The sequence below is a fragment of the Pocillopora verrucosa genome, chromosome 6 (assembly GCF_036669915.1).
Source record: "Pocillopora verrucosa isolate sample1 chromosome 6, ASM3666991v2, whole genome shotgun sequence".
In the NCBI taxonomy this organism is placed as follows: domain Eukaryota; kingdom Metazoa; phylum Cnidaria; class Anthozoa; order Scleractinia; family Pocilloporidae; genus Pocillopora; species Pocillopora verrucosa.
In genome coordinates this window covers 12,490,126-12,517,935 of record NC_089317.1, presented here as the reverse complement: position 1 = coordinate 12,517,935, position 27,810 = coordinate 12,490,126, and the positions used below count along the sequence as shown (strand labels likewise).

The following is a 27,810-nucleotide window of genomic DNA, read 5'->3' as shown; positions in this document are numbered from 1 at the left end:
AATTTCATACCGCGTTTACATGCAAGATAATTTAGCTTGTAAAAACAAGTATATACGTCCTTTTTCTATGCTTCCCTTGCTCCTAAATAAAGAGAATTCGTACAGATACGAGTGTCGTACCGCGTTTACTTTATACAGGTACAAAAGGTCGTCCAGAATAAGTGTTTCGTTCTGGAATGAAAACCTCGATAAACTCATTCAGAAATGACTCGTTTCGAATAATTTTACTCTGGTATCATGTGGCAACCGGGATGAACTCGTTCTTGAACAAAACTCATTCCGGTATCATGTAAAAGGCCCCTAAGAATTTTTATTCCCAGAGCATCACGCTTTGCTCTCCTGCCAGAACACTATAAATTTCAATGGCGTTGAAGCAACAACCCACTTTGAACTGCTACGCTGCTACTGAAACAACGATTAGTGACCACAAAGTAACATTCTGTAATATTGTCAATTCAACATAAACAAAAATCTTCATACAGGGCAAATATTCATTTGTGTTGGTATCAATTATTGCGTGACTAGCTTATGATATACATGGGATAGGGGAAAACACAACGTAAAACCTGGGCTCCTGGCAAAAAGTAATACCCAAGCGTAATATAATAACCGAAACAACTTATTGGTCTTATAAAATCATAAATAAACAAGGTAAGAGTGTTATTTTAAATTTTTTTTACAAACTGTAGTGATTTATGCCTCGATATGCCAATAAACGGTGGCAACAAGTAAGCACATCATGTATATTTTATAGTCGCTAGCAAGTAAAATTTTGCCGGACTTTGAGTTCGTCTCACGATAGAACAACACAAATGCACAAGGAAATTTTTACAGTAACTTTATAGCCATCCTTTTTTCTTTTAAAAGCTAGAAGCTCAGTAGATTCTGTCATATCGGTCATTGTTAAAACTGTCTTTGTTTTGATGCTACTTTTCGACATAGAAAAAGTATGTCGGACAAAAATACTCACCAAAAAATAAATATTTCTTTGCCAGCTTCAATAACGACAGGGGATTAAGTTTAGATGATAAAACAAAGGATTATGCCGACAGAAATACCGGAGGTCAAGTAAATTCGTTACATGAGGTCACACAACTCGGGTAATATTCAGGGTGAAAATTTGCATATTTAAGCGGTCGAACGAAAAAACTCATTTCTCAAAAACTAAAGTATGTTTTCACAAAAAAACTACACCACAATTATTAGGACATACTGGGCTACAAAATATGAAAGTAGGAGAGAAAACGAATTCGGATGACTTGCCGCTGTTTGTCTGATGCATGTTGACATTAGCTCTTAATACACTCTTTCAGTTTGTGGAGGCCTTCTCATGGTAGAGCTGCGACGATTCTTTCGAGCGCCGGCTTCTTTTTTTTCCTAGCTCTGCTGCTATTCTGATCACTTTCAAGGCGCTCTAGACCAGTAATTTATCCATAGAACCAAGTTATTAAATTGGTGTAAAGTAGAGACAACGTTCTTTGGTTAGCAAAACCGTCCATCTTCAACTTAGCCGAACCTTTTATCTGAACATTTATTTTCATGAATAGTGTCAAGAGCGCCGAAAGCTAAAATTGAAATGTCACGCACATAATAAATTAACCTTGTTACGGAGAATTTGTGTAAATTAGTGGCCCTTAAGGTTTTAATAGCATGAAAAGTACAAAAATAAACAAAGAAGCTACATTAGCGAGTAAACACGAAAGACCCACACGAAGCTATGAAAACTAAAATTATGCAAATTCAAAGTTCGCGGCATGTCATTGATAGAGTTCTATTTATCGCACGGAGTGTACACTAAGCTGTTACAATGCCGTAAAATTACAACCCTTGATTACTTCAAGACAATCTGGAACATGCCCTATATGACGAATTTTTAATGAAATGTTCGTTAGACTTGGCTCGCTTGGAAAAGATATTTACTCATCCGTGTGATGTATTTGAGAAGGCGTGCTACCTTAAAAGATAGAACATAAATTATCCAAAATACTCTTCTCTTTATACTCTCCCAAAACATTTCAGATCACTTAGATGATATACTCTTCTCCAAAATGGAAAATTTGCCGCAAGGTAAAAAGTAATCCTCAAAGCGAGGGAGTGGATTCTATATTTGAAGATTTCAAATCTGTGGATCTCATATCACAAGAGAAATGTTTTAGTGACACTGGTCACTTTAAACGTTCTATAGATAAGTTACCAGGGCTGAATTTCACTGACTTTGGACCAGTTTTGCTTTAGGTATGACAAGGGATTTTCCGTGTAAACCTTTACCCACCCCGGTAAAGTAAAAATTAGCTTTAGCAGCATACATATACGTTTTCTGGCTGAAATACCACAATTCTCGCACAATTCAGTATTGGAACATGCGTACCGTTCGTTGCAATTGGATTTTCGCTTGGTTAGTATGCCTGTTACACATAATGTAAAACATTAATGTTATTCTTGTTTTTCTGGGTTTTTTGTTTTGTTTTTTCAATCAAAGATCCAGCGATGATCACAAACCCTGGAAATCAAACATTTAGTAAGAAACCTGGAGAAGAGGTTAGCTTTTCTTGTTATAAAGACGGTTACCCAACACCAACAGTTACCTGGACAAAGGACAATGTAGTCATGAATTGGAAGTCTGAAGATAATCCCAGTAAAGTGATTTTTCAAGTAAAAGAGTCCAGCCCTGGTTGGTATCGCTGCAAAGTCGAAAATGAATTGAACATGGTTTTCAAATGGTTTCACCTCAGTAAGTAGATTTGATCCAATGTTATTAAACGTAGCGATTTTGAAATGTGTCTTGCGTTTCATTTTGATAATGTTACAAAGACTATGAAATAACAAAATGATGATAATTTTTTTTTTAAAGCATGGTCTCTTTTGTGAATGAAAGTAGAATACATAAAGTAAAAAACCAATTCACATATGTGTCTGTAGGTGTTTGTGTATGTTCCCGATGTGAATTTTGAATTTTTTTCTTTCTAAAGTTGTATCTGACGATAAATTCAACATAAAGTTAACCGTCACGAACAGAGATTGCAGCGGTAATCTTCAAGACACCCTTCAGCAACTGCAGTCTAAAGTAAGTAAAATAAATTAAGGCGATTTACAACAACCGATCGAAGAAAAAATCACGTCAGAATAAGTATACCAGGGGGTCAACTGAGGAATAAATTTATTGTGGACAAAACCACATAGGTTAAATAAAGAGCTAACCAAAAACTCACCATACCATTAAAGGACTGCGACCATTTAACTTTTTATAGCCTTCTGATTAGCTGAACTAACTGGCCAATGACCGCTTTTTTCACTCGCCTACCTTATGTAAACACAATTTTTTCGGCCCATTCAGGTGAAAACGTTTTAGTTTGGGTTACTTCACTAAACATACTTTACTAAAACAATTATTCTACTCAGGTTTGCCTGAGTAGAATAATTGTAGAATAAAGATTAAAATTATCATAACGTACTCGGAGTCAAGTACGCGTTTCCTTTGTTATTGATCATCATCATGTTGAATTACTCTGACTCGGCAATTCAAAATAGAGAGAAAGAAGGGGAATTTGCACCCGAGAAGACTAGGATATTTTAACGTATTCTATGTGCCTCAAAGTAACTTGCCTTATCAGAGCTTATTAATTGATGGACTTTTTCTTAATCCCTGAATAGGTAGGTGATGTTCTTAGATTAGAGTTTCCGTCGTTGGAAGCGGTAGACGCTACAAAGTACAAGTATGATGTTGGATTGTAATATAATACTTCTCTAACTTTGTGAATCGTTGTAGAAGGCTATAAGAGAGTCATCTACAGTAGTTTCCACTGAATGGAACATTGCTGAACCAGCGTTCGCCATTTTGCGTATGGAATTCCTTCCGGTTCAGATGTTCCTGTTTAGAACATTTTTATGAACCTGGGGAAAACACCTTATACTATTAAGATTCTTTGCGTCATTCAAAGCTTTAATAGGGCTTACAAAAGGGAATTAGAAGCACTCATTTGGTCGCCAAAAATTATAGCTTGCATACGAGCTAAACAATTTGTCGGGTTTGCCTTCATGTAACTCGAGTTTTCTGGGATTTTCTTCACATGTTAAGTTGTGGCTCCATTATTATCCCCAGGTGCGGCAGTATAACTGTCTATCTCTCATTGGAATTCAATCAAAATGAAGAGATAAGCAAAGTTCTGTTAGTTCTAAGCAAGGCTGTTACACCTGGAGGCAAAGGTATTGGGGACTTTGCAGTTGACCCGGGATCAATCCAAGCGATATCTGATGATGAGATACCTTCTGATGCACCTTCTAGCACCACAAAAACAACCATTATCTCAGAAGACCCAAAAGGTAAAGGTGCGTGGCAAGTCGTAAGGAAAATTCTTAATTGTGACGAAAATAATTTTGCTTTGGCAACCTCAGGTTATACGTAACCATCCTAATTATACATCAAAAATCAGATGACCATACCAGCTGCGGTAGCCCATCGTCATGTTTTGATTGCGCTGAGTAAAATGTTTTCTGTTGTTGATGATTTTTTTGTAATTGATTGACTGGTATAATTTTTTTCACCGGAAAATTGTATATACACGTTGTTGAAGTCCTGAATGTAATAACTGTCGTAAATGTAATAAAGTCCTAAATGTAATAACATTTAGTCCTAAATGTAATAAGCCTCCAATGCAATCGTTTAACTCCTTCAGTGTATTGTTGTTTTGGCGGACATCCACATTGAGATGTTAAAGTGACAGCTGCTGCACCAAAAAAACCGCAGACCAGTATACATGTCACATTACGTGCTCGCTGATATCAATCAGCGTTTTTTTTCTTGCTAGACATAAGAAATATCAGCAGTCGAAGTATGGTCCTTTAAGCGGTTTATTGATCGAATTGAAGAAAATAATTTCCAGCCCAAATTGGGCTACTGCTTGGCTGGAAGCTCAATAGGATGGAAACGAATGTAAGAGATCCTCGCAGCTAAAAACACTACTGAACTAGTAGATGAAAATAGGACCTGAAAAAAATTCAGGCCCGTACGAGATTCCTTCAGTTCTTCACCGCAGTGCAAATATATGAATTACAAATATCTAAAATCATTATTCATCACTAGGATGGTTTACCAGTTCCCAGTGGCTTGTTAGCTCAGTTGGTAGAGCGCTGCACTGGTAGCGCAGAGGTTATGGGTTCAAATCCCAGTTCAACTACTGGTTCAGTAGCATTCTTAGCTGCAAGGATCTCGTGCATTCTTTTTTTCACCGCAGTGTAAATATATGAGTTTATATATCTAAAATCATTATCTAGGGATGGAATCGATTGGTACGTAATCATTAGGACTTTTTGGAAAAGAAATTGACTACAATTGAGGATGAACTAGCATGCTATTGTTGATGTTATCGTTCGTGTTAAAGTCTTTAGTAGTGATGCACCATTTTAGAGCATTTGAATGATTTCGCTGTGTCACATGTTAATCCAAATGAAAAGTATTATTATCAGTAGTATTACTAAAATTTTGCACATCAATGTTATTCAGTGTCAATTGATTTTAATGAAGCATTTGAGTTCATTTTTAAGAATGACTATCTTGATTTATTCAATTTTGAACCTGGGATATTGCATTTGTAGCCCTCTATGGCTTTACTTCACCTCGGTAATCAGTTCATGTACCATATGACTTTTTTCATTCATTTATTTATCTATTCATTTTCTCCCCTCACGGCGGGGAGGAGAGATGAAGACAAAAAATAAAGTATAAACTTGAGATCAACTTTAAAATATCTGTCTTCCCAGTATTTCGGTTCGGGAACTGATAAACCCGTCACAAGGGGCTAAAGGGAAAATAATAAATGGTTCATTAGACCATCAGCTGACCATCTTGTGTTGAATGTTGTAGATCAGTGGTTCAATTTGACTCTTGCGTGGAAAAAGGCAACATGTCGACACCTGTGATCGTGAAATCGGATGATATGTGATTGGTCAGTAGATATCTTACTCTGTAAGTCACTTTATCATATAGCTAGCAGCGCGCGTGGGCAAGATGAAGTGAATCCTGTGTTCTGATTGGTTACCTGAGTGGGCATGATGGGCCCACCCTCGCCCGCTAGGGATACCCCGCATTGATCCCACGCAGGAAAACTTACAAAGTTCGTAGCTTTTGGACAATGTCGGCATATACATAGAAAAAATAAACGACCCTCTTGGGTTTATTGTGTTGCAAACACAGTTGGCTTCACTATCGGCTCTCAATCAATCAATCAATCAATTTATTTAACGTGGTCAGAACGCTTAGCTAAAAGCTAGTTTACAGGTACGCCACGAAATAAAAAGAGAAAAGGAAATTATAAAGCCTTATGAAGGTATGTAAATTTAAATAAATTAAGATTAAGAACTAGCTAATATTAAAATATAAGAATTTAACAATGTAGTCACCAAGTAAAATGTATAAAATGTAATCATTAAAAACAGTAGATATAATCAAGGATAGATCCTCACCGCACTAGAGTCCTGTGAGATCTAATGTTTTTAAGTAATTTTTAAAAAGGGAAGACCGGAATTTGTCTAAAGTATAAGTTGGTGGACTTCCTTTTCCTTGTATGTCTGAGCCAACGATATAAAGAGAGCTATTTATCAGCGTTCTCATTGCTTTTTCGTCCGCCAATTTGATGCCAAAAGCACATTAGTATAAGGTTTTGTAGCCAATGCTTCTCAACCTACGTCTTAAGCAAATAAAAAGACGCTGATTAATATCAGCGAGCCCGCAATGTGCCATAAATATTGGTCAGAGGATTCTTTGGTGCAACAACTGTCTCTTTAACACCTCAATGTTAGCGCAGTTAAACGATTGCATTGGAGGCTTATTACATTTAGGACCGATTATTACATTTAGGGCTTTATTACAGTTAGAACCAATGTCATTACATTTTGGACTTTGTTACATTTAGTACAGTTATTACATTTAGGACTTCAACACACGTTTCATATTAACATTAAGATCCTAGAAATATGGCTTAGTGAAAGCATTTTATACTGGCGTAAATCTTCCACGAACAGAAGACCAGTTACGAACAGGCTCAGGTTTATTTAAAAGTGGAAAAGTTCCACGCTTGTTTAACATCATCTTCAGCAATCTTAGGTTTATGTTTGACCGTTACCATATTTTGTAGAATATGAAAAAATCCGAGTCTGTCTTTGTGAGTAAGTGTAAATGAATCGGTCTACAAATTTTTATTTGACAGAGATGAACATTTGTGAATGTTCTTGCAAACACGTTTTACTTGGATCCATCATCGGAGTTCTTCTTCTATTCAATATCATTCTCGTTGTCCATGTGGTTTGGATCCACAAAAAAGGTGAATGATTCTTGGTTTCCCTCGAGTTGCCATCTAATTCTCCTATGCACTTTTTATTTCGTAACTTTTCCCTCTTCTTTTATTTTTTTCTTTCGATAGACACTGCGGGAAAGCGAAGGTGAGCCATTGTAACTGATTGATTTGTTAAGAGACTCCAACCAGTAAGACGAGGGTTGCTTTCTTTAGAACAAAGCATTTGTTATAGCTCACAATGATAACTGAAATGCTGAAAGCAGATATTCGGATTTCCTTTTAGGTTCTTGCCAGTGCTTTATGACTCACATAAAAAATGAATGACACAACAAATAAGTTTCAGTATCAGTACGAACAGTTGGTTGGACAATTAATAAAATTCCCTATGGGTTTTGCACATTTTAATTTCTCATTATTTAATGTTGGTGGAATCTTCAATTTGTCGTTGTAATCATGTATTTGTAGTTTGAGTTAAGACTAATTTTCTTTATCTTTTTAGACTTGACTTAGACACGACCACGTCAGCCACGTTGCAATTTTATCATGTAGAAATGAATGCTTTTCATATTATTACTGTAATCATTATTATTATCAGTTTTAAGATGAAAAAAATGGTATCAATAACATATAAAGGACTGAATACAAATTTGCACTTGTGACAGCACAAGTACAAAACAGTTATAAACACTAAAAACACTTTACCCTCATGTTTTGTTTTGTTTTAGAGGAAGTGAAGACAGCAGAGAAGCATATGATGTAAGAAAAGTTCTGACTACATGAAAAACTCCATTTTTCCCATTTTTACTGACTATTTTATGCGAAACAAGGTGACATAACATTGATAAAAAAGACCCTTAGCGTTAAAATTTAAGCGAAGTTTAGACTTAAAAGGTAGGAAATTTTGAAGTTTATGTGTAGGGAATGAAAGAAAACTGTTCCTTTCTTTTTCTTCATCTTAGAACGAAATGGCGATGAAAGATCAGGAGGGCGACCGCTCAGATGCAAGACATTCTATCCAGTCTCGCGCCGAATACATGGATCTCAAAGAAATAAGTGCCGAACGCAATACTAAGGAACAAAGCGCTCATCAAATGGCTGATTACGCGCCTCTCCATCCATCAACACGCTCTTGGGAGGTGCCAAGGGATCACGTGTCTGTAGAAAAAATCATTGGTAAAGGTGCTTTTGGTCAGGTTGCTAAGGGAACAGCTGAGCAACTTCGAGGGAGGCCTGGGGCAACTATAGTAGCTATTAAAATGCTCAAAAGTATGATATTACATTTCTTAAAAATTGTTTATATCCCCTGAAATTTTCATGTTGGCAGTGTTGGTTCTTATTCTCCATGCTTTTAAGATGCTTCCTACTGTTTTTATTTAACTGTGAGAGTGATAATACTTACAGCATTACACACGCTTAACGCGCGTGCAATTCCTAAGCACTGTACGTGTGCAACGGTCAAACTGCACGTCACTATGGTCACCTTAGTGTATAAGAAAATGCACGCGTGACAATGAAATGCTAACTTTGTGTAACTGTGTAACCTACACAAAGTTGGTCATCTCTAACTCATTTAATGCATGTTCTGAGACAAAAGTGTGTGTAAGAAAAACAAACAAATTGGGCTCATTCTTCTTCGTAAGAAATCAGACAAAAATGAGCGAGTCACTGTAATTTGTTGGGTCTCTTATAACTTGAAAACGTGTGTGTTGTGACGATAAGGTTTTCGCGCACTAAATTTGACTTCGCGGGAAATGTACAAGACGGGGGAAAATAACTCGGTAGAGACCACTCGGCTTACAAGAACGGAAACTCGTCACGATTTTCTGGCACACGGAGATCTACTTCGAGCGAGCTTGTACGGACGTTGAGGGTGAGACAGCACTTTGGTTCCACAGTAGACTTTATTCGTAGAGCACTCTAACACACTCATGCCAGAGTCAAAACTTGTAATCGTCACGCGGTCGTCTATGTAATCGGCACGCCGTCGTGTATGTAATCGGTACGCCGTTTTGTAGGTAATCGAAAAAGCTTTGCAAAGTACGTGCTTAAATATGAACTGGTATGAGGTTCCATTGTTCTCTAAATCTACTATATTTGAACAGTATAACAAAAGAGGCGGAAAATGTTTCTTTGAAGTTAAACGAAAGCTACTTAAATATTCCATCTGTTTCTACGACAAAAACAATCTCAAATCTCAGACAGATGCAATAAACTCGAGGCCATTAAAAATAGGAAACTTAGGTGAGATTCACAGCTCTGGTAAAGAAAATATACCTATCTTAATTGCAGAAACGCAGCTTAGGAAATAAAATTGGAAAGGTAATTTAAAGTTTCTGCTTATCTATGCAAGGTTGGTGTGGAAACTATCGTATGAAAGGAAATTAAAAGTACGAGTATAAACTCAGCTGCTAACTGCCATGAGAACCAATTTTTCCAGAAAGACCATTAACACCTCTATTTACCTAAAAATTTCACCAATAATGATGAACAAAAGTACCGACATGCAGGTGCGTAATGAAAGCGAGTAACAAGCAAAAATCGCTTAGTTTGCTACTCAAAAGCTACGGTGGTTTTTTTATGGTTTTTTTTAAATTTATTTACTGGAATGAAAGAACTTAAATGAGCTCGAATAAATTGGAAATGGTTAAATGTGAAAAGTTTACGAATAAATATGTTCCAAACAAACACACGCAAAAAATCAGTAACTTCTTTTGTAATAGTGTCAAGACAAATATCAATTTCCACCGCTTCCGCACTTCTTTAAATAGTTTCTTCTAACTCGAAATTTGAAAGATCAAATTACTAATGGAGTTTTGGAAGTCGAACGAAAAAAATTGTGAAGCATCGATTCCTTCATTAAATGGCAACACAATCATAATTGCTTCGATGAATAAGGAAAGTTGATGTGTTTCTAGAATTGTTGCTAGCATGTGACAAAATATCTCATTCAGGAGCACCATTTTGCTGTGTGCGCAAACAACAAATTCAATAATTACAGAATGTCTCCCGCAACGTAGATAGGTTTCTCTGTTTCTCTACTAAGTCTACTACTCTCTGATATACTGCGTTAATATCGTTTCATATAAAAGGAGCGAACTACTGACTCAAAAGTGAGATTCAGTTAAGGGCGGATTTTTGAAGCGAATAATGTTTTAACGCTCAACTTAGAATTTTTCTGAAATACAAATCCCCACAGCGATAGCATCCTTATGAAAGAGTACACGTAAGTAAGTGCGTGCATTGAAGAAAAGGGGATGAAAATAGACGCATTTGCGTGTAAACCACTGCACGCGGGTATTTATCCTACTGCACGCCCTTTACTTTAGGAAGTTCGTGAAGTTCACACTTATAACACGCACTTGTACGATGCTTATTAAGGGCCGTGCTATTTCATTCTTTTTTGTAAACTGGCGATTCGCCACTTTGAACCGGCGACCGCCACTTTGAACTGGCGGTTCGCTACTTTGAACTTGCGATTGCCACTTTGAACTGACGAATCGCCACTTTGAACCGGCGATCACCACTTTGAACTGGAGACTCGCTACTTTAAACTAGCGATCGCCACTTTGGAGTCGCGATTGCCGCTTTGAACTGGTGATTCGCCTCTTTGAAGCGGCGATTGTACCACTTTCCAAAGAAACTGCCGGCTCATTAAGCCCAATAGGGCTTCCATCATTTCCATGTTAGCAATATCTTTATGTTTGTCTTCGTGCAAAGCAGTTTTACACTCGTATATTCCAGTGGTTTAGCAGAATATTGTTCAGAGATGGGTTCATTTCAACCTACTTTCACCTTAAATTCAATCATGTTGAAGTTTTTTCATTTTTGACTTTGAGCCATGGAATACGTTTAAGCTTTCGTCAGTTGAAAAGAATACTGAGAAATCAAGGTCTATTTCGAAGACGAAATTATAGCAACCCATATGAGATTGTAAGTGCAGTTGAAAGGGAACCTTGTGGAAGTGGGAGTTCCATTGGCTACAGATTAATGCACCACAGACTCAGAAATGATTATGACCTTGCTGTTGACAAGGAAATTGTGCGCCTTATTCTTAAAACCCTGGATCCAGAAGGTTTTGAAAGAAGACCCAGAAGGCGTTTAAGACGTAGGAAGTACTATGCCAAAGGACCAAATTACATATGGCATATAGATGGATATGATGAGCTAAAACCCTTCGGTTTTTGTATTCATGGTGCAGTAGACGGATACATACACAGTCGTCGCATTTTGTAGCTTGAAGCCAGTATCACTAACAACGATCCCAGCGTCATAGCGGAGTACTATTGTGACTGTATAAAACAAGTGAGAGGTGCTCTGAGGATTGTCCACGCCGATGAAGGTACGGAGAACTGGAACGGGCGATGCGAGCTTTAATTTATGTATGGACGTTCTGTTTCCAATCAAAGGATTGAAGCTTGGTGGTCTTTTCTACATAAAACTGAGTCTGATTGGTAGATCAAACTCTTCAAGGATATTCGGGACGCGGGCATATATTGCGACAGTAATCCAATTCATGTGGAATGCCCGAAATTCTGTTTCATGCACTTAATCCAAGACGAGCTTAAATACGTGGAAGAAGAATGGAATCTTCATAGGATTAGGCCATGTAGAAATTCCGACTCTCCGGCAGGTCGCCCCGACGTTCTATATTTTCTTCCTGAACTCGAAGAAGCCAAAGATTACTCTACTCCAGTGCCAAGCAATGAAATCGATCTAGCTAAAGAGGTATGCTGTGATTAACTCAATGAACAGCCGACCCCTAGAGAGTTCGTGGAGTTGGCTCATCTCATCATGGATGAAGAGGATCTGAGGATGCCAGATGACGCAGAAGGGGCACTGAGGTTATATATAGATCTTATCTATCATACTGAAAAATCTAATAAATAACCAAGCCGTAACAAACAACATTAAGAAATTTTATTGCCAATCATGGAAGTTGTCACAAAACGAAACGAAATAGTACTCTTCCTGGTAGAAAGAAGCACTTTCTCTTTACTTTTCGTAAGCATTCGGTCTCATGGCTTGAAAAACAGATCTAGTTAACCTGCGCATCATGTACCACTACACGTTCATACTAACAACATGCACATAATGCGATTATACCCTGACAATGTTACTTTAAAAATGGAGAAACAATCCTGCGTGTCACGGCCTTCTAGAGGGAGAAGCACATTTCAGAAGAACAACTGAAAACGACGTTTACACCGAAACATAAAACAGTAATTGCCAAAGATGCAAATTATATGTATCTTTTCGCAGTTTTGATTAACGAGTCAGATGTAAGTTTCAAGAAAATATTCGAGAGCATACTTCCTTTCCCTTGTTTTTTTCCGTGAGTTAGATATTCAAGGTCAAATCGATTACTTTGGTAACGAATAAACCCTTTAAAAAAAATCCTTAGCTGCCTCGTAACGTTTTATTGAAAGTCTGGTTTCCCCCTAACTTGACTAAAGATTGTATTTCAGTGTTTCAATGTAGTAAACTTGTACATAAAAGAGCTGTTTTGACCGTGCTTCTACCAAGAACTGTGGAGCCACTTGTTGATATTATGTGCCATGTGTAAGATCTTAGCGTGCGGAATGTATTCAATCATTAATTAGGGGTGTCTCTTTTGTGTTGTTGCTGTTTCTCGTCGTCTATTAGTGTTTTTTCACCGGTTAGTTAGCTTCTGTTGTTTTTCATATCACATACTTTCGTTCATTATTGTTTCTTTCGCAATTATTGGCGTCAATTACACTTTTAGTTAGTCGTTTTCGCATGCATTAATTTTTAGTTTTTCGTCCGTATCGAAACTTAGCTTTCTCTGTTCAGGGCTCTTTTCTTTTCGGTAGTTTATAAATCATTTCGACTTCGGACAGTGTTTTTTCGTCAAGCGCAGTTTTGCAGTAATCGTAACAATCTAAGTTTTGTCGTTTCAAGTTGGCTCAGTGTATTTCTTTCCTATCACCTTCACTTCATCAATTGTTGTAGTTTTGTATTTATTTATTATTTTAAGTTTCAACCCACATCGTTCACCGTCAATAAATCGCCTATTTTATCAGTAACTGTGGTGTTGAGAAGTTACGATTGCCGCACTCACACCATGATAGAACGCTAATAAAACCAAATTGATCAAAATATTAACGAGCACGCGGTATTTATCCCTGGTTCCTTTTCTGGCTTGCCTATAAAACTTATAGTGCACTTTACGGTACGGAGACTCTGTAAAACCCTCGGCTCATGAATTTAACTGAGATGATTCTCAGGGACCCCATCTACTATCCATTGTAAGAAACACAGGGGTCTCAGAACAAAAATTAATCGGTTAAGCTAGCTTAATCAGTTTATTTTTTTAAGTCTTCCCCCAAACAGGGGCAATCCTCCGGCATTTCAAATCTTGCTAAAACAAGATATCCCTTATCTATGATGCTCTTCTTTTCAGTCTTCGGCAACAGGACGGGTCCAGGAACACTCTTAGAAGCTGGGAATACGCCCATAACGCTCGACTTGCAAACGCAAACCGTGATGGCACTTGTGATGATGAAGCCGTGTGAAAAGATTCTAGAAATTACCTCAAAGGCACTTCTAGCCCCATGCAGATTTGACGGCGAGGCAAAAGGCAATATGATTTTTCCCCCATTAAAGTGCACATCAAAGGAAAGCTCCTGAAATGTGGATCTAGAAAATATCCTGAGTTAGGCCTCCACAGCAATCTTCACGTACCCTCTTGGTCTGTAAAAGTGACTTTTATAGGGGAAGACACCACTTCATCATTCTCATAGTATATCAAAGAGTCTGGCAAAACTTTCTCTAGAAACTTGGACAGGCGCGTCACCGGCCAATTCTGAATAAAGTTTTTAGCGCAAATTTACGTTAGAAAATATTCTGTTGAGATGCACGTACTTAATATTTTATTCCTTTACAAAACTTAGACTGCCGGCACTAGGTTTTACGACTTTCCGCCACATGGTAATGTTTCACTGTATTATAAATTTGTGAGTGGCATCGAATCAGTGATGATTTACATGAAATTTTGATCAGGTATAATTTTCCATAACCACCCATACCCTGTATGTTTTAAAATGAGCCCATCTCTCTGACCAATGTTCTGTTGAACCACTGGAATATACGAATGTAAAACTGCTTTGCACGAAGACAAACAAAAAGATATTGCTGAGAGAGAAACCAACGTGGAAATGATCGAAATCATATTGGGCGTAATGAGCCGGCAGTCTCTTTGGACAGTGGTACAATCGCCAGTTCAGAGTGGCACTGGTAAACACCAGTTCAAAGTGGCGATCGCCCTTTCATAGTCTTAACTTATTTTATCTCCAGGTAACGCTGCAGAATCTGACAAGAGAGATTTGATGGCGGAACTTGACACAATGAAGCAGCTAAAACCACATCCTCACGTCATCAAACTTTTGGGATGTGTTACGGAATCTGGTGAGCTGATACTTGCAACCTTACTTTATTCGTTCATGACGTCACGCTTTTGTAAATTACTGGAAAACGGAGATCAGGAGGTTGTAGTGGGTTGAGTTTATGAGGTTACTTAAACGCTTTTTTCAAATGTAGTTCATCCAAATTGATTTCCCGCCGAAACCGGTAAAAAAAAAAGGCAAACTGGTTACTAGATCAAAAAAAGAAACAAAAACAGAAATAATCTGCCAGGATTCAAAGTGGTTGTGAAAATAGAGCTATTGTTCACTTTCTTTATTTGTATCCCAACCGTTCTACATTGACAAAAATTTAATGCGATTCTTCATTGGGATTTAAAGTTCCCATTTTTACCTGACAATTTACCGTAACGTAGTTAAATGATTAGTTGTCTTACGATCTATGTCATGTTTTACAATGCATTAGCATCTTGAGAACTTTTACTGACTTTACGGTGAACTTAATTACAACATCACTAGCAGTGAGTTTATTCATACATACAAATATATATATGTATAAATTTACTGCTATGTATATTTATAAATTGACTAAACATACATATATATAAATCGTGGTTATAGTCTATCCTTGCGGTATAGTGCTCGATGCGTTCGCAAAACGTGGTATATCTGAAAGTTGAACTAAACAATAACACATGACTTTTTCTGTGACTCTAACTTTCATGCTTACGCGATCATCAAATAGATTTTACTGAAAAGTATACCTCACTTAATTTAAATAAATACTGATTAAAATCTCGAAAATGCCCCCCTCAGCATGGAGATCTGGATAGATTCGAAGCCGACCTCATGGACATGGTAAACAACATCCAATTCAGAAACACACAAGACGAATTTCTAACCCAGCTAAATAGAGACATACAAAGAATCAAAAGCTCTACGAAAGCCTTCATCCCCGCCGACAAAACAACTAACCTCTACGAACTCGACGAAACCCAGCACGAAAAACTAATACAAAACAACATAACGACAACCTACAAAGAGGCGAGCAAGGACTTTGTTTACAATATTAGCCAAGAAGCAAAGGCCATAGCAACGCAACTCGACATCCAGGACCGAACTGAACGCATAGCAAAACGACAAGCCTTCATATCGCTCAACGATCACATAGAGAACTTCGCCAATAATCCAACCTGCAGACTAATCAACCCAGCTAAAAGCGAATAAGTAAACAAATACTCCAAAGAATCGACACCGACGTAAGAGACAAAACATCACCTAACCAATGGAAAAAATCTTCCACCGTAATCGACTGGTTAAAAAATATCCTCGACAAGCATCTACACACCTTCACCGTATTCGACATCGAAAGCTTCTACCCTTCCATATCTGATAAACTACTGACCAACGCCATCCACTTCGCTATGCATGAAACACACCAAGATCACCAATTAAGATATCGATATTATCATGCACTCCAGAAAATCAATTATATTCCACAACAGATCACCTAGGGTGAAAAAAGACAACGACGATTTGTTTGACGTAACGATGGGAATCTTTGACGGCGCAGAAGTATGCAAACTAATTGGACTTTCTATCTTGAACGACCTTGCCATTGGCAGAAAAAATACAAGATGGCGGCTGCGCTTGCGCATTTCGTCCATAATGGCGTCCAAATAATATAGGAAACTGTATGGAAATTTGTAAAATTTCTAAAATATAACAATCAGGAGCTCATGGTACCGTCTGCTCTCGATCGAGACATATTCAGCACTGATTCTGCTATTCGTCAAACCTCACAATGACTCGATAAATAAAAACCACTTACTTCCAGAGCCAGTTCTTCTGTCATTGTTTATTGACCTAAGTCGCCATACAGTTCTTCAAAATCCGTCGTTCTCCATCCCAAACACTCGCCTATTACAGGAAAGTGCATCAATGAAGTCAACTGCTCTCGATCAAATTGACTACTACTGAGTTCGAAGCGTCAAAATATCCTGTAAAACTGTCATTTCCTCTCATCAAAAAACTTCCCAACGCGCTAGAATATCCCTTATTTTCCATGATGAGTAAGTGACGAGACGCCATGTTGAAAACTATGACTGAAATGGTTAAACACGAGCTTTTTCTTTTCACCAAAATAGAAGATCTGCAGTGCTCAAATTGTGTAAGTCATGGTACGAAACACGCTTCTTTGCAGATCGAGCCGTGATCGCCGCCATATTGAATTTCCTTGATATTCTATTGTTCCGGAGTGTAATACGATGTACCGCTGATAATTGTTAGCGGGCTCGAAATGTCCATTATTTCTGGTGATGAAACAAATACTGAACAGACAACATCGGACTCTACAGGGACGAACGACTCGCCATTTTTAAGAACACCACAGGACCTCAAGTAGAGAGGACACAGAAAGAAATAAAAAGGCGCACGGACCGAAAATAACAATTCAAAGTAACTTAAAATCACTTGACTACCTCGATATTACACTCAACTTGACGAACGGACTCTTCCAACCATACAGAAAGCCGAATGACGAGCCGCTTTACATCATAACCACCCACCCACTGTCATCAAGCAAATACCCGCAGCCATCAATCGCAAATTATCAGCCTTATCATCCAACAAAGAAACATTCGACAGAGCTAAGCCTCTCCACGACAAAGCCCTTAGATCAAGTGGATTCAACGAAAGCCTTAACTACTGCAAGAAAAACACTACCGCACCCACGAAAAGAAAAGTAAAAGAAACATCATATGCTTTAACCCTCAATACAGCAAAAATGTCCAAACCAACGTCGCTAAAACCTTCCTCAACCTAATCAAGAAACACTTCCCACCAAACCACCATCTCCACCCTGTCTTTCACAAGAATAATGTGAAAGTAAGCTACGGTTGCATACCGAACATTGGCAGCATCATCAACAACACCATAACCATATTAACCATAACAAGAAAATTCTTAACAACAACAACACCACAACACAAAACGGATGCAACTGTAGAAAAAGAAACCAATTCCCGCTAGATAACAACTGCCTCATCATTAGCGTAATCTACAAAACCAAGGTGACCACGCCCAAAGACAACACAGGAAAGAACTACTTCGGACTAAAAGAAGGAACATTCAAACAACGATATACTCAACATAAACTATCATTTCGCAAAAGGAAATATGCTAACCGCACCGAACTAACAAAACACATCTGGAAACTCAAGGATAACAAGGGAAACTACAAAATAAGCTGGTCTATCAGCTCTTCAGCAAGCGCCTACAAAAATATTTCTAAAGGATGCAACCTTTGCCTAACTGAAAAACTTCACATTATTAAAGCCGGCAAAGAAAATAACCTGAACAAAAGAACTGAATTAATTTCCAAATGCCGCCACGAGAACAAATATTTACTAATGAACACCGATCGCAGATCACAATTGATTCACTATTTGAACAACCACTGTATATATTTAAACTAAGTGAGGTACACTCTTCATTAAAATCTGTCTGATGATCTCGTAAGGAGGGGGGCATAGGGGGTTCTGAATACCGCAACACCGCAAACAAAATAGAAAAAACACCGCATCACCGCAAACAAAATAGAACAAACACAGCATCACCGCAAGAAATATTATCAACTCACCGACACCGCAAGATTTACCTTGTCTAAATTTTTTTTTTCAAAAAAAACGTCATCACCGCTACTTCTACTTTTCAAACAAAAGAAAAACATCACAAGACATTCCTACCGCAGTCTCTGCATATAAAATTCCTTGCTGTCGCCTACATTTCACTAGGCGACACTAAGATGAGCCAAAGAAGTTACTGCTGCCACGACAGTGTTTCCGTTTGGTCAGTCTTGCGTCCTCTGAAGTTAGAATACATTCTCGCAAAAAGTGAAGTTCACCGTTTGCTTCCTTTGATCTCACGACTTTCTTTGTCTGATTTTTTTGTTTTAAATTCATTTTCTATTTCATAGAAAAAGTTATACAGTTAGTCATCGTGGTGACTAACACTATATCAGCTAAGTTTATCGTTTGTCTATCGATGTGGTCAACGATGATGTCGACTGGTTTTAATTCATCTTATAAAGAAAGGGGTGGTCCGCTGTCACTCATTGGTTTAACAACAGCTGTGATTGGCATATAAACTCAGGAAGATTTCCATGCTTTTCTATGGTTGTCTCTTGGCGCACTCTCCGCTGTCGCACTGCTGCTCTGTACGCCGAAGCCCAATTCCGCATAATATCGCAATTTGCATTAAACATATCAACGATGGGAAGTGGCTTTATCAAAGGAACTTTAGAGAATGGTGTTGTCTTCTTTGGTTTTGGGAACCATGACTTGCTACTTGTATGATAAAACGCAGCCCATTGTGTCACCTTCTTGACTGATTCTTTCATGGTAAATTCAAAGGATCTAACATACTCCATCATGGACATGTTTACCTGTTTGATATGAACAGTGGAATGGCAATTCTCTACGTCCAGTGTCATACAACTCAAGAGATTAGTTGAACTTTGATTGAATGGTTGCAAATTGCTGTACAATCTTCTGCAGCCCCTATTTAAGAGGTGCAACTGAGGCCACGATCCTGGCGGAAACATGACCCTGAGGTCCATTAAAAGCGCTTGTAATGCCAGTACTCATTCGGATCTCGTTGGTGTTCCTCTCTAGAAGCTAACCCTAAGCAATTACAGGCGGACAAAGGAGAGCGCTACTGTCAACATGCATGGCTCATCTTTCATTTGAACTACTTAATAAGAAAATTTCCTGATTTCCTCGCAATGTGACAGGAAAATGCATCCGATATGCAGAAACATGCTGTAGATCTTTTACCATGAATACCCACACTTCATGATTTCTTGCATGTTTACCCCTCTCAGCCCAACGCCATCCTTTTCCACTTGAAAAGAGACAATCACTTGGATGTCCTTCCTCGCAGCGTATATCACTTCATCGTCGGCGCATAGCATACTTGCAAAGGATGGTTGTCTTTCAAATTCTAGAAATGGATTTCATTAGCCTTTATGTTATCCAGAATATCTCTGGATTTGAGGGATGAAGAGTAGATCTTTAGCCTCTCCTTTGCTTCTCTAACAGTCACCACGAATGGCAGGTGGAGTCGATTGGCAAGGTTGATGAAATCGTACTTTCTTCTTGGCTAAGACAAGATGTTGATTGCCCCGTCTGCAAACGGAATTGCTTTGATAGGCCCACCGTCAGAAGTTAGGAAGATGATCTCATCAGCACAGTGCTTAGAGATTTTGTCTAATTGCTGAAATTTTGTCAACAGGGCTAGGCAAGCGAGCTTTGTAAAGTTTAGACAAGGAACTCTTCACATCATAGGACAGAAATGCTATCCATCCGTAAGACGGAATTGCGATGCTACTTGGTGACGGAAACATACCAAGCTGGTTGTTAGGAGAATATCTGTCATACAATAAATATGTATAACATAGCCAGTAAATTTGTCTAATCAAATTCAATTGCGCGAGCGTGCTTCATATTCCTATTGTGCACGCTCATGACGTCAGCAAACAAATCCCTCGAGAAAAAAATTGCTTAGGGTTGAAAATGTTATAAAACAATTAGTTCATACGTCATCTATGCGTTCATCGAGATATGAAGCACTTGGGAAGTTTGGAGAGCACTCAAGAAGCTAGAGTTGCTCTCGGCTACGCCTCGAGCAACTCTTACGCATCTTTCGTGCTCTCCAAACTTCCCGCGTGCTTCATATCTCGATGAACGCACGCTGACGTATGAACCAAATGTTTAAATATCAAGTACATGTAAGTATAATATCATACAATCTGGGATGATTGTATGACAGACGTAACCAGCGTCTTTTAACAAAGCAGTTAACTTGGTGTCTCTAAGGGTGAGAACGGAAGATAGACTTTTCTATCTTTGATCTTAACATGATCGTTTTTTGGGATGGTGTCTTTTGTTTCTTTGTTTTAGCGATTTATCAAAGTCCTTATCAAAGTCCTTATCAAAGTCCTTATCAAAGTTGATAGGTCTGCCATTATGTTTCAGCCACCAGTTGGAGAATGCTACTTCCATACTTTTACCAACATGTGGACAATCTGGTAAAACCGACAAAAATGCGAGCTCGGTTTCTTGTGCCTGCTTCGAGTTTTTCCGAAACAATTTGAGTGGGAGTCCGATTGTATTCGTCTTTTCGCATGCGATCGAGTACAGTAACTAAAGTAGATCACTTTATATATTATTAATTTGTCCACAGACGATTTCTCTCCCTCCAAATATCGTCACACGAGTACACCGGTGCTAAAGAGTAAGCGCACAGTGCAAAAAATAGAGAATAATACATGGACGCACGTAGATATAGAATTTCTCTCCGAGTGTTTAACTCGATAGCTCACTAGTGAGCGCAGCGAACGAGTGAGATGTCAAGTTGAACACGAGAAGAAAAATTCCATTTCTACAAGCAGCCATGTATTATTTTTTTATCATATAAACACAATAGCCCTTTACTGAGAAGAAAAGCCGACTTAATTAAGAGGCTGTCTCTCTTATTTCCACCCGGTCAATTTTGCGTCAAAAATAATTTTGCCTGAAACTCTGTTAACAGAAAGACTTTACCTAGGAAAGAACTAAATTAGATTTGGTTTGATTCGAAATAATTTTCTGACTGCATTACGGGCCATAATTATTTCCCAGTCCGTAGGGACCGTCGCGACGTCTCGAAAATTGAAAAATAGGTATATTTTGTAACGTTGTAAAATATTTGATTCGCATAGTTAAGCCACAGAATTTATATCAGATTGCTTAAAAACCTTTCTAGTTTGCCAAGAAAGTTAGAATTTGCCCTCTCAACATATTTGAAAAGGCGAATTTTAGCATATTCTGACCACTAGAAATCGCCATCGGTCGATGGCCGAAAATAACCTTGATTTAGACGCTAAGTTTTGGGATTTGGGACCTAGTTGACGATTCTATCCTACACAGCCGTTAAGTTTAGACCTTTATAGGCAAAAATATGCAAAAACCCCTGTACGTTTTCAATTTTTCAAAAGTTATGACCGTTTGAATCAGCACATGTACGAGCATTCGCCATTTTTTCGCCTACACCAAAATCGAACCACTGGAGCAGATTTCGCCATAAATACAGCTTACCCGCTTTGCAGCCCGGCTTCATGGCTCACTTCAGAGTTTTTCTAATAACCAAATTGGTTATTAAAATCCAAAAATCCATGATAACTTCAACAAATAGCTAGGTATTACCTTCGAAAAGTAGGCGGCATCCATCGTGATTCGTGGTATCAAAACAAATACCGGAATTGGCCACATTTCGCGGTGAATCACCCATTTAACATCGCTGCAGAGCTGAATTTTTTCCAAAATCAGAATATAAACTCTCCATGTCTGGAAGCTGAGGGAGAAATGAAGGTTTTAGGCTTCTGAAGTGAAGAAATAATCGCTTAAATTTAGATCCAGTTCGATGTTATACTGTTCTCACAAGGTCCGCACAAAAGAGAAGACCGCTGATAGCTTGTGCCGTAGGTTGTGCCATATGGTTTTGTTTTGTATCCCAAAGTAATATTTGGGCAGAAAAATTTTGGATGAAAAGAATAAATGCTTTTACCTGGAGTTTGATATCATATAATTAATAAATCAATTTCAAATATCCTGAGCTTGCTTCTCTCGGTTCCGCGTCGATTGTGTCCACAGAACAGCAACCTGTCGATAGCCGGAGAAATCGGCTGCCAACGCGTAAAAAACTTGACACATGCTTCGTATGAAGAGATGTTATAAGTGTTGCTTTTGGTAAATTTTCAATCGATTTCATCAAAACATTTCACTGACTACTAGATATTATAATATATTACACTATAACAACGCCGTCAGAACTTGATATCGGAAGTAAAGGTAGTTTGTATCTGTAGAGCATATTCTACACTTTCAGCCACCGTATAAGACATTGTTTACATAAGTCTACTGGGAAACACACTGACAATCACTAATCACGTCCGACAGTTTGTCTATGAGGATCTGTTTTTTGTCCCTCAATTTTACAGGGATCTCAAAATGACTACAGATGGCTCTCAACAAAACCACATTGAATTTCTGAAGTGTGTTATTTTGGTAACGTTCACAGAGGTCCTACGTATCGTAGCAGATTGGATGTGAGACTTTGATCTCTTTGTTAACTTTGTCTACCAGATCTTATCTCTCGGAATTTTCCTGGACGCATTGGATATCTTCCTCCTCATCCAGTGATATCCCGATCACACCCTGATCTTTTCGCTGCATTGCTGCTAGCCGGGAGAAAAAGCTCTGAACTTGGTTCTTTGTCAGCCACTGTTCTCTAGTGAACAAACGTGCATTTGATTCATTTTTCGCATTTCGCATGTCCACTGCAACTTGGGCGGGGTCGGCGTTTCGCCCAGTTCTTTCTCCAAGTTTAAACCGTGCTGTTAGGTATTCTTTTACCTTCTCTGAAAATCTAACGCTGCCCCTTGGTTTGCTTACGGCCCATCCTGTTCGTAAAGACGAGTGGGGCGAAGTATCCACGGGAGAAGTGAGTGGTGTACTAGAATCTAACGAACAGCTCGAACACTCGATACCAGCGGTATCTATCGACGAGAACTTAAGGGCCCAGTCCCTTTTGATTGCATCATACTGGCTTTAACCTGCTGACTGTATGCTTTCCAACGTCCAGGTGCAGCTCCAGCTGCGAAAAGGTTTCGAACACTTCAACACATCCAAACACAGAGCATTCAAACAATGGCGTTGTACTCTCTGTTTCCTTGCTGCCCTTTGAACGACGCTTGACCACACGCTTTTCAGGAAGATCATAAAACCCTTGAGATTCTATGGTTTGAAGGGACGTTTGACCTTGGTGCTTGATATAAATTACGTCATATGGAATGTATTTCCCTTTACCGATGCCATAACATTTCCAAACTCTCACACCGATATCTCCATATTCGAATCGAAGTTGTGGAAGCTACTAAAATGCTCAATCTTATTTATACAGAGAGTGTTCTTTGATTCGTCTACTATTCTTACTGCAGCTGTTGTTCCCTTCACTGGGTGTCTCGTCAATGCGTATCCTCTGTCCAATGAAAGCTTTAACAACCTCGCTGAAGACTCGCTACAGACTGAAGCCTCTCTGGTTTCGAAAAAGCACTTGCATGCCATACTACACTTGCAGGTCTTCCAAAAAAAATAAAGGGTTAGCGGGTTCACCCGCAATGATTAATGCGGACCTCTGTTATGCGCGATAGTGCAATCGTTCAGCTTTAAATTCCAAAACGCCAAACTTCGACACATAGACTTACAAGTGGAGTTCTATGACTGATTCTTGAAGAGAATGCAGCTGCAATCCAAAGTTTCAACGGGACATTAAGCGCGAAACATGGCTTTAGTTTTCGAGTTTAGTTCGCAACAACGAGTCAAAGAAGAGTATCGACAGATGCCGACCGCTGAATTTTGGAGGTATTTGCTGGAGTTATCATTAAGTCCAGTTCACCAGTTTGGGAAGCGAGGAATATCTGAAATTTCACATAAACCCATGATTTCTCCGGCTATTGACAGGTTGCTGTTCTGTGGACACAATCGACGCGGAACCGAGAGAAGCAAGCTCAGGATATTTGAAATTGATTTATTAATTATATGATATCAAACTCCAGGTAAAAGCATTTATTCTTTTCATCCAAAATTTTTCTGCCCAAATATTACTTTGGGATACAAAAAAAAACCATATGGCACAACCTACGGCACAAGCTATCAGCGGTCTTCTCTTTTGTGCGGACCTTTGTGAGAACAGTATAACATCGAACTGGATCTAAATTTAAGCGATTATTTCTTCACTTCAGAAGCCTAAAACCTTCATTTCTCCCTCAGCTTCCAGACATGGAGAGTTTATATTCTGATTTTGGAAAAAATTCAGCTCTGCAGCGATGTTAAATGGGTGATTCACCGCGAAATGTGGCCAATTCCGGCATTTGTTTTGATACCACGAATCACGATGGATGCCGCCTACTTTTCGAAGGTAATACCTAGCTATTTGTTGAAGTTATCATGGATTTCACCAATTTTGTTATAAGAAAAACTCTGAAGTGAGCCATGAAGCCGGGCTGCAAAGCGGGTAAGCTGTATTTATGACGAAATCTGCTCCAGTGGTTCGATTTTGGTGTAGGCGAAAAAATGGCGAATGCTCGTACATGTGCTGATTCAAACGGTCATAACTTTTGAAAAATCGAAAATGTACAGGGGTTTTTGCATATTTTTGCCTATAAAGGTCTAAACTTAACGGCTGTGTAGGATAGAATCTTCAACCAGGTCCCAAATCCCAAAACTTAGCGTCTAAATCAAGGTTATTTTCGGCCATCGACCGATGGCGATTTCTAGTGGTCAGAATATGCTAAAATTCGCCTTTTCAAATATGTTGAGAGGGAAAATTCTAACTTTCTTGGCAAACTAGAAAGGTTTTTAAGCAATCTGATATAAATTCTGTGGCTTAACTATGCGAATCAAATATTTTACAACGTTACAAAATATGCCTATTTTTCAATTTTCGAGACGTCGCGACGGTCCCAACGGACTGGGAAGTAATTATGGCCCATAATGCAGTCAGAAAATTATTTCGAATCAAACCAAATCTAATTTAGTTCTTTCCTAGGTAAAGTATTTCTGTTAACAGAGTTTCAGGCAAAATTATTTTTGACGCAAAATTGACCGGGTGGAAATAAGAGAGACAGCCTCTTAATAAATGAAAATAAATTAATAGACAATCCTCGAATAACAATCGTCGAGTGCGTTGGCGCTAACTCGTAATATGGAAAAATACATTGAATCCTGATTACAAAACAACAATGGTCGTAATTTTCAATTTACGAAATTCTCATTTATTGACTTTGTCCTTACCGATAGAAGAAGTCTTTCAGGTAAAGGGCCATAATCGGCTAGTTGCAAATCTTCCAGTCGATTTACATTTTCGGCCGAGAGAAATGCTAACACCAAAACCACTGAATACGCAACTTTCGGTTTTTCTTTTTTTAGTATATTGGTTTTCTTCCCCTTCAAGGAAAGTTTGAACCTCATTGTCTGTCAGCGATACGGATTTTTTTAGTGTTTTGGCCGCCATAATTCGAGAAAGCTCCGACAAACAACTTGTATACAGAATCGTGAAGGCTTTGCCGTTCATTCATCGACCTGACCGAGTGGCGCCAAAGGCGAGTGACGTGTAAGCAGCTGATTGGCTATATCAACACACGTGAAAAAATATCGTATTTTTTCACGTGTGTTGTTACGGCTTTTCTCAGGGCCGGAAATCCCTGTATAACATCGCAGTTTATGTGATAAATCTACTTTATCACACCCCCTTCCCCCTTACGATCTCCGGTATCAGATTTCCCGTGGCTTTTTTTTTTTTTCGGTTGCATGTTCCTCGATATTTTGACTTTTTTGAGGACCCTTTGGGTACGCTCTAATCGTAAATAAAAGGTCAGAAGTCCTCGGAGCGAGCTTAGACTTTTATGACCCTGTGTAGACTGACCTCTAGACAGTGATGACTTATTAAAATTATGAGGGTATAAAATGCTAACGTATTTGCAAACCTACTAAATTAAATGGTTTCTTTTAACTTTGGAAGGCTCTTTTCGTTTCTTTGAACCCGATTTCTAAATTTACACTTCACGCGATAGTTCTCACCACCTTTTCCCTCCTCGAAGTACAAACAACGCATTAGATTTTGCAGTTGTCTTGATGGGTTTCACTTATTTTTACCACGCGCTGGTCTTTGGCTGGCCTACAGTGCGTGTGGTATGGGTCCAGAGATCAAGTAACATATAAACGAACACGGCCTGGGGTCAATCAGCTAATTTTTATTAAAGATTGACTCGGATGCACTACTTATTTTGTTCGACAGGGTTAAGTGTTTACAGTTATTAACCACGGGTAGTCAAAGTCTAGTTAAAGGATAAACTGCAACACCAGAAATGGTTTATTTCACCGAACACCGTCGGTTTGAAATTACAAACATCGTACACCGTAAGCTTTGAGATCACCGCAACATCGCGATACCAATTGTTCTTCACCGCAATACCGCATCGAAAAAAGAGTCAACACCGCAACACCGCAAACCCCATGTCCCCCTCCGTTAGCGTGAAATTCAGAGGCACGGAAAAAGTTGTCTTATTCATTAGTTCAACCTTCATATATATATATAAATCAATTTGGGGGTAGAGTCTACCTTGGCATAAAGTGCTCAATGCTGTGGTAGCAGAACTCAGTATACATAAGTCAAAGAATTAAAGAGGACGCATCGATTCTCTGTGACTCTGAGTTTCGCGCCTAAGCGCTCGTCAGACAGAACTTTATTCAATTAAGAACATACCTCCTTCTATACAAATTAGGCAAGTAGCTAATTAATTCACTAGTGTGATGATCTAATCTACGTGTGAAATAAAGATTCTATAGAGCTTTTGTTGGCGGCTTGTGAAATTTGCTGAGTAAAACTTGTTCTCGTGGCGGCATTTAGAAATGAGTTCTGTTCTTTTGTTTAATAAAGATGGCTTCTTAGCTCTAACTAAATAGAGTTTTTCGGTGAGGCACAAGTGGCACCGCTTTCTTTTGTTGCTGTAGGCCGGGGCGGTCGCTAAAATACTCCAGTTGTCTTTGAGTGTCCAGATATTCTTTGATAGTTCCGTGCTGTTTGAACAGTTTCTGTTCCGAAAAGAAAGTTTGTGTTGCGTGTAACGTTGTTTGAAAGTTCCTTCTGTTAGTCCAATGTAATTCTATCCGGTTGTGTCACTTTCTGTTGTTACGTTGGCGTTGTAGACGACGCTTGCAGTGAGGCAGTTGTTTTTCAGAGTAAAGTCGTTTTTTTTCCTGCAGTTACAGTTTTTTCCGTGGAGGGTGTCTTGCTTGTCTCGAGGATTTTTCTGTTGTGTTTCTTAATTATGGCTTGTAGGTTGTCTGTGCAGCTATAACTAACTTTTATGTTGTTTTTGTTGAAAATCTTGTTGTGCAGGTGATTTTTCGGAAAATGTTTACGGACGAGGTTCAGAAACTCTCTGCCGATGTTTGTTTGTACGTTCATGCTGTAAGGCGGATTAATCTGCCCTACAGCATGAACGTACAAACGATGCGTCCTCTATAATTAATTATGTATAT

At 38.7% G+C, this 27,810-nt stretch overlaps 1 protein-coding gene and 1 pseudogene across 3 annotated transcripts in view; both read left to right on the top strand.

Annotated features, from left to right (window-relative positions):
- LOC131769688 (fibroblast growth factor receptor 3-like) overlaps positions 1–27,810 on the top strand; it is a 202,087-nt gene that overhangs the window by 30,149 nt on the left and 144,128 nt on the right. For 2 of the 3 annotated variants that reach the window (XM_066168377.1, XM_066168376.1), the window contains exons 9-17: positions 2,480–2,731; positions 2,970–3,064; positions 3,652–3,713; positions 4,100–4,326; positions 7,203–7,316; positions 7,416–7,434; positions 8,015–8,045; positions 8,249–8,555; positions 14,604–14,714. In XM_066168377.1, the coding sequence (XP_066024474.1) occupies positions 2,480–2,731; positions 2,970–3,064; positions 3,652–3,713; positions 4,100–4,326; positions 7,203–7,316; positions 7,416–7,434; positions 8,015–8,045; positions 8,249–8,555; positions 14,604–14,714 (1,218 nt within the window). The remainder of the gene's footprint in view (positions 1–2,479; positions 2,732–2,969; positions 3,065–3,651; positions 3,714–4,099; positions 4,327–7,202; positions 7,317–7,415; positions 7,435–8,014; positions 8,046–8,248; positions 8,556–14,603; positions 14,715–27,810) is intronic. The other variant, XM_066168378.1, reaches the window with a different exon arrangement.
- On the top strand, positions 11,277–12,029 carry LOC136281598 (uncharacterized; annotated as a pseudogene).